Source organism: Drosophila nasuta, chromosome 2R, assembly GCF_023558535.2.
Source record: "Drosophila nasuta strain 15112-1781.00 chromosome 2R, ASM2355853v1, whole genome shotgun sequence".
NCBI classification, from domain to species: Eukaryota; Metazoa; Arthropoda; class Insecta; order Diptera; family Drosophilidae; genus Drosophila; species Drosophila nasuta.
The window spans coordinates 2,518,354-2,528,203 of NC_083456.1; the positions used below are offsets into that span (position 1 = coordinate 2,518,354).

The window sequence follows — 9,850 nt, forward strand, 5'->3', positions numbered from 1 at the left end:
TAAAGCTGCTTTATTTGTCGGGGTGTGACCATAGGCAACCTTTCAAAAATATATCTTTAAACGCAAAATAGATATACCAAAATATACCGATTATGGCACTTGGTCCCACTTTTATAGAGATTGCAAAATTTTTCAAAAGTGTAAAAGAGCGCCTTATTTTAAACAGTTGCTAATTTTATGTTTTAAAATAAAAGATATCGTCCTGAAAAATTTTTAAGTGTTTTCTCCATACTGTCGCTATTTCCACGAAAAATTACAAATGGATGAATAAGCAGTGGTTATCCCTTTTCCGACGAATGGTGGTGAAGCAACGACGGATAAGTGGCAGTAAATCGAAGCTCGAAAAATACCAGAAAGCTGTTTTGGAATTTTGAGTATTTTATAACAGAAAGCTACTTATCGTGAAAACCAGTGATAAATATAAAAATATCAATATCCAAATAATCGATAGCTTTCCCCCTCATCAAACTTCAATCGATGATTTAAATGGTCAAAATCATTGTACAGCGGCCAAATTGATACCCTTTTGTTGAGTCTTAGAATTTCATATTTAAGGAAGTATGTATTTTTAAATTACTAATTTAAAATTATCTGCGAAGGCCAATGTATATATTCGTCTGGACAGCTTCGTGTCATTTGAGTTAAGGTCTGAGTATTTGAAACATATATAATGTTAAATATAAATCGGATCAACTTATCAAAGCTATTAAACATCATTTTAAAAATAGTGGATATGACAATTTAAAAGTTTGCGCTCAATCTATCAGTGTTTATAGAATACTGGTATTATTGCCAAATGGTATGAGGTCAAATTATGCGGCCACACTGGATTGGTAATTGTTTCGCGCACGTTGTTGTGTTGTCACATCGCATGGCAATAATATAGCATTAAAATGCGCAATCTTAAACTGCGATTTTGCAAGGAAGACACGACAGGCATTCAAAATGCCAGGCAACTGTTGCTGCTACCCGATACCGAATACAATGACAAAGAAAGGAACACCACCTACGTTGTAACCGACAGCAAAATCTACGCCGTGAACGAAACCGGCAATGACAACGATGAGTTAAAGTCTCAAATAGTTGCGGATCTTCCGAACATAGTTGGTGCAGAAGTCTTGCAGTTAAATAATTCCATCTGCGTGGCGACGGGAGCTGGTGAGGTTTTGCTCATAAATCTGGATACTTTTGACACTACTGAGGGCACCTATTGTGATGTGGGTATTGAGTGCATGGCCTGGTCCCCCAATCAAGAGGTGGTTGTGTTTGTAACCAAGACAAAAAATGTGGTGGTCATGACCTGCACGTATGAGGTGCTAGGTGAGCAAGCCCTGGATGCAGAGCTTGCCGCAGATCAGCAATTTGTTAACGTTGGCTGGGGCAAAAAGGAGACGCAATTTCATGGCACAGCCGGCAAACAGGCAGCCAAGCAATCACCCGAATTCCAGACGCCCGGGGATGTGCAAGAGCTCCCGCAGGTACAATATAACTCTGAACTTCATATACTTCATGTTCTAAACATTCCAATCCTAATAGGATGTGCACATTTCTTGGCGCGGCGATGGCGCTTTCTTTGCCGTATCCTATGTAGCTAGCAGTGTGGGGCGCACGTTTAGCGTGTATGACAACGAGGGCAAGCTGCAACACATGGCTGAGAAGTGGAATGGATTGCAGTCGCCACTCGCATGGCGTCCCAGCGGTAATTGGATAGCTCAGCCCCAAAGTTTTTCCAATCGACCGTCAACAATTTCGTTGTTCGAGAAGAATGGTTTGCGCCATCGGGAATTTGAATTGCCATTCGATTTGCAAACGGAATACATTGAGCAACTGCAGTGGAGCACTGATTCAGATGTGCTGGCACTGCAGACACGTACAGCGACAGATCAGAGAATCTATCTCTATACGATTGGCAACTATCATTGGTATTTAAAGCAAGTGCTGACCTTCAAGATGACTGATCGGTTGGCCTGCTGCCAGTGGTCCAGTGGTCGTGACCATACGTTATACGTATTGTTGGAGAGCGGCAAGCGTTACATTTACAGCTGGAACTGGGCTATTGACCGCTTTCGCAATGTTGTTTGCGTCACTGATGGCAAACGTGTGCTATTGACAAATCTGCATGAGGCTGTGGTGCCGCCGCCCATGAGTCAACATGTCCTGCAGGTGGACGAATACATCAATGCTATCGCTTGCAGTGAAAGTTTTATGTGCCTTTATTCTAGCGAGCATAACATATTCTCTTACAATATTCTTAACGATGAACGTGGCGCGTTTCCGTTGGGGAGAGAGGGGAAATCGACACCCGGAAGAAGCGAGGAGTCGCAAATCCAAATGGCTAGTTTGCTGCATCATCATGCAGGGCATCAACTTCTAGCCACGCGAACCTTGGGCAAGAACACACATGTTCTCAGTGTGGCATACGTTCCGAATGGCGAATATCGCGTGGTGTCGTCACGAGTTCTGAGCGGCATAGTTAACGCCTCAGTCGAGGGTCTTAACGGCAATGTTTACGCGCATACAGTAAACAATGGACAAATCTTTGAGATTTCATTAGCAGAAGCCGGCAATATTGAGCACATTGGTTGGCACTACCAATTGAAACAACCTGCTGATTACATTGATTGTTGGATACCCAAGAACAAGGACAATCTGAAAACATCGAAAGGTATGTAGGCGTTGAAATATGTATAAAGCCCAAGGCAAATGCAATAAATATTTCCATGTTTCAATAGTTGCTGTCATTACACTGCGCTCACAACAATTGCTGCAGATCGACGGCAAACTCATTGATGAGGATGTGACCTCATTTATCGTTACCAACAATTATGTGATCTACACTCAGCTTAATGCGCTGCACTTTGTGGAGATAAACAATCGTCGCAAGGTATCCACAAGAAGCATCGAACGAGGTGCAAAACTGGTGATGCATGCTCCGGATGCCCGCTTGGTGTTGCAATTGCCTCGCGGTAATCTGGAAGTGATTTATCCCCGTGTACTGGTCCTAGAGCTAATCGGTTCTTTGCTAAACGACAAACGGTTCAATGATGCAATGCGTATGATTCGTACGCACAGGATAAATCCGAATATCATTTGTGATCACAATGTTCAATCATTTTGTTCCGAGCCACATGTGTTTCTAGGTGAAATTAGCGACCCTCAATGGCTGTGTCTATTCCTCAGTGAGCTGAAGAACGAGGATTACGCTCTAGGGATGTATGCCAGCAATTATGAAGCATCTCAGCAGAGTTATCCGACGGGGTACAACGTTGATATCAAAGTCGAGTATATTTGTGGATTGCTGTGCGAATGCATGGAGAAGATGCCAGGCGACTTTCGTCTGCCCATCATAACGACTTATGTGAAGTTGGGCAAGCTTGAGAATGCTCTGCTTCTTATTTGGAAGCATAAGCAAACAGATGCGCACCTGGCGGATCAGTTGCTCAAGTATTTACTGTATCTGGTCGATGTCAATGAGCTGTACAATGTCGCCCTGGGCACATATTTGTTTGGACTCGTTCTTTTCGTTGCCCAAAAGTCGCAAAAGGATCCCAAGGAGTTTCTGCCGTATCTGAATGAGCTGAAGGCTCTACCGGAGGACTATCGCAAGTTTAAAATTGATGAACATCTCAAGCGATACGATTGCGCCCTGACTCACCTAGCTGCATGCGGAGAAGAGCATTACGACTTGGCCTTGGATCTCATTAAGCAGCACAATATATACAGAAAGGCATTGCTCATTTATCGAGATCACACAGCCATGCAGCAACGCATCCATGTGGCCTATGCGGATCATTTGCGTGCCAATGCGCAATTAGAGGCGGCAAGCCTCATGTATGAACGGGGCGGTCAGCTCCAGCAAGCGCTACTCAGTGCCAAGCACACTTTGGACTGGCAGCGTGTCATTAATTTGGCTAAACGTACTGGTGAACCGATTGAACAGGTAGCCAGCTCAATGGTGACGCCACTGCAGCAGCAGGATCGACATCTCGAAGCCTACGAACTAAGCAAACAGTTCACCACGTGGACAGACGTTCCTCCGTTGCAGATACTTATCGATGGACATCTCTATGGTCGTGCCATTTTTGAGGCTAGCTTACTACGAGAAGAACTTTCAGATGATGCTTTGGGTAAGTTCTATTGATTTCTTCTGATGCAAAAATTTGGACTGTCCTTAGCTTTACTGTATTTGCTACGTCTTAAAAATTGCAACATTTCATATTTCGTAAACAATTTTTGCAAATTTTCAAATGAAGAAGAAAGTAATTGAAAGTTAATTTCTATTTTAATTTTGCTCATTTGACCACTTTTAATTCTATTTATTTCTATTCTAATTTTCACACTTTCAAATATGGGCAAACGATGAATTTGTATGGACCATAGGCTGAAATCAAAAAAGTATGAAAATTTTTGGAATTCGGCAAAATTTTGAAATTCTAAATGGTGGGCAAACGAAAATAGCGAATGGGCAGTCTGAAAAAGTCAAAAAATTTAAAAAATTTTGAAATTTGGCAAAAACTTGAGACTTTGAAACCTGGGCAAACGATGAATTTGTATGGGCCATAGGCTAAAATCAAAAAAGTATGAAATCAAAAAAGTATGAAAATTTTTGGAATTCGGCAAAATTTTGAAATTCTAAGGGGTGGGCAAACGAGAATAGCGAATGGGCAGTCTGAAAAAGTCAAAAAAATTTGAAAAATTTTGAAATTTGTCAAAAATTTGAGACTTTGAAACTTGGGCAAACGATGAATTTGTATGGGCAATCAAAAAAGTTGAAAACCTTCAAATTTTTCAAAATTTTGAAATTCTGAGATATGGGCAGACTTGAAAACACTTGAGGCTACCGTTGTAGAGTTTTAGTTTTCATAATTTCGAGGTGTGGGCGATCGATCTTGAGACATTCATGCCGTAAAAATGTCAAAATTTTTCAAAACTCAAAATTTCGAAAACGAAAATTTTTTTCGAAAAACTAAAAGATGGGCAAACATGGGCAAACGATTTTAAAGCGATTTCCGCAAAAAAATTTTGAAAAAAAATTTTTGAATTTTCGAAAAAAAAAATTTTTTCATAATTTCGAAACTAAGGGTGGGCAAAAAAAATTTTTCCTGGGCAAACATGGGCAAACGATTTAAAGCAATGGGTACCAATTTTTGTTGGAAATCTCAAATCACTGGACCCAGCTTCTCTGAGCTTGATAATTGCAACAGAAAATTTGTCAAATCGATGGGAGTGGGGTACCAAGTATTGGCAATAATCAACAGGTCAATAAATTTCAAAAGCGAATATGTTTGAATGTGGGTGTTGATGATGATGAAGCTAATAAAGATGATAGGATAGTGAAGATGAGAATGATGACGATACTAAAGAAAAAACTACGATTAAAAAATAAGCTGTCAATGCCTAACACTATAGCAATCTTTATTAATCCTTGACAAGAATCATTTGTGTCAGATAATTTTGGCAAAAAGAAGAATCGATTTGGCACATTATTTGATTTTATTTATTTCAAAAAATTTCTATTGAAATGAAATGATTCATTGGCTTGTTTTGACATTAATCTTTATAGAAAGTCGGATACGACCATCACTGATTGGCTTTGTGGATCAGTTGAAGGCATCTCTCAGCGCGGATGAGAACTTGTTTCTGGAATACAAGCAGCGATTGCTGGACATTCGTCAACGTCAGGCGACTGTTGACGAGCGCGATGGTTTGGCTAATCACGATGTGGAAATTGATGAGGTAGATCTGCTATCAGATACCAGTAGCATGCATTCATCTCGCTATAGCCATAGCTCCCGGAGTACTGGCACAGGGTAAACAATTGCATTGTCATCAAGTTTCGAGTGAATCGTTGTGATTGAATTTTCACTTTTATTAGGAAAACCTTTCGCTCGAGCAAAAATCGACGCAAGCACGAACGCAAACTGCTCAGTTTGAAGCCAGGCAATCCATTTGAAGACATCGCGCTCATCGATGCGCTTCACAACCAAGTTACAAAGATTGCACATCAGAAACAACAACAACTTGTGCGTGACACATGCAAAGCACTAATGCAGCTCCACACGGAGGACGAACGGGCGGCGGAATTGCAGCAACAGTACGCAAGCGTCATGTCTGTGGTGCAGGCATCTTTGGACTCCATTTGGATACCTGAACTAATGGGCGGCACATCGCAACACTTGACCGGACCCAATATCGATTACATGGCGCTGCAAAAGGAGCAGCGTTATGCGTTGATAAGTGAGTTAGCTATGGTGAATTTAATTGTTCTTTAAATTCAATTTTGTATTATCTTTTAGGTCCCATAAAGCGATTGAAGCCGCAACTAAATATCACCGATTGGCAGCATACTGCCCTGCAATAAATGTTTTAAGTGTAGCCAATAAGCTGATATCGAATGTTATCGATAGCTCCATTGAATACCATTTATGAAATCAAAAAATTTGCGTGTATTTCGGATTTCGATTTTCACTTTTCATGCAAATATGTTTTGATCTAATTAATATGTTAAAACCAAAACCAACGCTTGGCTTACGCCGGGTCCGCCTCTCATTTACTTTCACTTGAGTTGTCTGAAAAAATAAATGTTGCATTAAACTTACTAATTGATGATTTTTAGTTAGTTTAGTTGCGTGCGGACTTTATTACTGCAGTTGTTGTTGTTGAATTAACTGTGAAAAAAGGGGTGTACAATTGTAATGGTAATTGGTACAGACTATCATTTGGGAGGCGTTTACTTTGAAATACTTATTGCTGTGCAACGCCCTTCAAAATATTTCGTGGTATAATTTCCTGTTGCTGACAAACAGCAGCTGCTGTTGTTTTTATTGTTGTGTTGCAGTCGCTGCTGCATTTATGTTGGCGTTGACTGAACTGTTTGCAGTTACATTTTGTTTGACAAATAACAACATCATCGTCAAAAACAGGTTTGTGATTTGTGTTATAGGTGCATTTTTGTTGTTGCCAGGCAGTTTATAAACATAGTGCACAGTGTGGCAAGCATTACTCGAATGAATAACTCAAAAAAAAGTACCATTGTCATTAATATAAGGAAAAATTCAACTTTTTCGTTCTGTTGGGTTTGCTAATTTTGACTGGCCACATTAATAAGAAAGAATTTCTGAAAAGACAAACACCTACCCTCCGAATCTTTCCATAAGCAGCAGCAACAGATCAAATTCAAACATCTTTTGACAACGATGTTTTGGTGCAGATGCTGTTGGTGTAATCAGGATATAAGCCATTATATTAAAAGAAAGAAAGTTAATTTCAAAAGTGCTCAATTGTGAGATAAAATGGAAAACAGTACGTTATGAATCTTAAAATATACCCAACCAAATTCTAAAATATATCGATTGCTTTATATGTATGTATGTATATATAATAATACATTAAGAATAGAGTGCAAAGCATGCCAGATTGTCAGCCAAAGACCCGGCAGCAACATCGTTTTTTGCAATATCAAATTGTTTTTTAAATAATTAAAAAAAAATTTTCTGATCGAGAATCTATAATTATTGTAGTAGTATGTACCAAAAATCGCGACCTTAGATTAAAAATTACTATATTCAATTTTATTGATTTGTGAGGATGGAAGTGGGTGTAACAAAAATCTAAAACAAACTTGATCTGGTCTAAAACAAAATCGACTCTGCTGTTGACGCTGATTAGTCATAATCATATTTTGGGCTCAACATCATGAAACACCCTAACGTGCGCTGGACATGCGCGGCTAAGATTTTCTGCGCTACGTCGCTGCCGCAGTCGCATTCGCAACTCTATTCCAGCAGCGGCGATTGCCTCTTGTGCTCTCTTCGGTTTCGTTGTCGAGTCGCATTTCAGTGAGCGCCATTGAACAGAGCGGTCGTGCGCTCGCTGCGTTCAGCTATCGGTTTGCTTTTGCACCGCGCCTCTCGGTTCGTTTCGTAGTTCGCCCGCCAAATAACTAAATAAAAATTGTGTTAATAAACAAAAATGTGAAAAGCTGCAAGCATAAAAACAGTCTCATAAATACAACAGAGTCACCAAAAGCAACAAGTGCGACAGGAAACGTGAGTGAAAAACAAAAACGAAAACAAAGCCAAAATGCAGATGAAATAATTACATCTCTACGTATAAAAATACATACATGTATATGTGTGTATGCGCTTTGAATGAAATTTCAATTATTTGTTAATGAAAATTTGTTATTATCGCTAATGGGTTTTATTAGAAATCATTTAAATGTGATAATTATAAAGAAAGTGTGAAAAATATAAAATTGTATTCAACGTTTTGTTGAGCTTCAGCTCGAGGCGGAAGCAGCGCAGCCGCACTCGCTGAGACTGCTGAGTGGAAAATAAATATATTCGCAATATCATAATGTTATTGCTCAAGTGTTCGCATACATTTACAACAAATATCATTAGCAAGAGTTAAGTTCAGCAACAACGGCAGCAACACCAACTCCAACTACAATAGAAGTACGAGTGCAACAAAAAACATATTTCGGTAAGTCTCACTAAGCTCTGAGTATTCTAGTACAAACAGCACAGTATACGTCAAGTGGAGCTTTTGCTGCCTGTTGTCTGTTTCTTTATCGTTCTCTCTCTTCCTCTTTTCTGTCTCTCTTTTTCAAACAGTCTTTGTGGTTGGCTGTCCAGTTTCAAGCTTAGCTCAAACTCGCAAAACGACTTTCAACATCATTCGGTTTTACTTCGCGTCATTGTTGCTGGTGTTTTTTTAAAACGTTTTTTTTTCTTCTAAGTTTTGTGTTTGTGTTTGTTTAATTACACCTTCTACATATTATTTTCTCAGTGCTTTTGTTATAATTTAGATTTGGGTGTATGTATGTATAACCGAACATATGCACATATGTGTGTACATGTGAATATACATATAAATGTTGGCCTTTTTTAGCACATTTTTCGCACATGTTGAAATCGCCACTGTCTTTAATTTATTTTCCGTGCTAAAAGTATCGCACAAAGCACAAGTCAATTATTTATTTATAAGCTTAATGCCATAATTATTGTACTATTTATTTCGGTTCAGTATGACAGTACGTGGAAATTATTGTTTGTATTCCACTTGTCGTTTATTTTGGGCACGCTTTAATCAAGCATTTTGAGGTTAGACAATTGCAATAACTATCCATTTTGACATTTTATAATAAGCTACGTCGAATTCTTTAATGACACATTTCAATGAATTCCCATTGTAACATTTTAGTATATTAAAAATATGATATGACAAAAAATTTAATTAAATTAATTTCAAACATATAAAAACTATGCATTTAATGCTATATACATATGTACATTAGTAGGTACTTCTATAAAAAATATGAAAAAAAGGGGTGGTGAAAACGACGCATACTAAGGTATTTACTAGATTTAGGCGTTTTTTGGCTTTTTCTTAAAACGCATTTGCTTATTTTCTCAATTTTATGAGACAACCTCATAACTCATTTCCTTTTTTTCGTCAAAAATTACCAATTACTTAAGTTATATCAATACTAACATCGGTTCAATAATAATACAATCAAAAATATCTGTTTTGTTGTTGTAATATATATATTTATATTTTTGTAATTTTTCGATATATTTTAAGAATAATGCGACACTGTTTTACTGTTGTGCTAATCCAGTAGATTCATTGAAAGAGTACATATGGGAATTAAATAATTAATTATCTAATATGATATTTACGTGTCGTATTTTATTGCTTTGAAGTTGACCATTAAAACTTCTTCTGAGTAAGGTTCTCGAGGACGTTTAACAAATATTACTGACATAATATACTTAGTAGCATTTTAAAAATATAGATAACTTTTGTACCTCATTCATTTTTTCGAACTAATGTGCAGAACGAA

The 9,850-nt window shown here is 38.3% G+C and overlaps 1 protein-coding gene across 1 annotated transcript; it reads left to right on the forward strand.

The window, feature by feature from the left end:
- Positions 1 to 811: 811 nt before the first annotated feature.
- LOC132785389 (elongator complex protein 1) lies at positions 812 to 6,602 on the forward strand. Its single transcript, XM_060791474.1, has 6 exons — positions 812 to 1,478; positions 1,537 to 2,665; positions 2,733 to 4,127; positions 5,564 to 5,810; positions 5,876 to 6,237; positions 6,297 to 6,602. Exons 1-6 carry the CDS (start codon positions 894 to 896, stop codon positions 6,359 to 6,361), a joined length of 3,783 nt encoding a protein of 1,260 aa, XP_060647457.1. The 5' UTR covers positions 812 to 893; the 3' UTR covers positions 6,362 to 6,602.
- Positions 6,603 to 9,850: the final 3,248 nt, after the last annotated feature.

What these genes read in the sequence shown, in the direction of transcription:
- LOC132785389 (XM_060791474.1), top strand. Translation starts at nt 894, where the DNA reads ATGCGCAATCTTAAACTGCGATTTTGCAAGGAAGACACGACAGGCATT. An exon ending in ACTTTCAGATGATGCTTTGG is followed by an intron (nt 4,128 to 5,563) that starts GTAAGTTCTATT and finishes TAATCTTTATAG; the next exon opens with AAAGTCGGATACGACCATCA. An exon ending in GCAGCGTTATGCGTTGATAA is followed by an intron (nt 6,238 to 6,296) that starts GTGAGTTAGCTA and finishes ATTATCTTTTAG; the next exon opens with GTCCCATAAAGCGATTGAAG.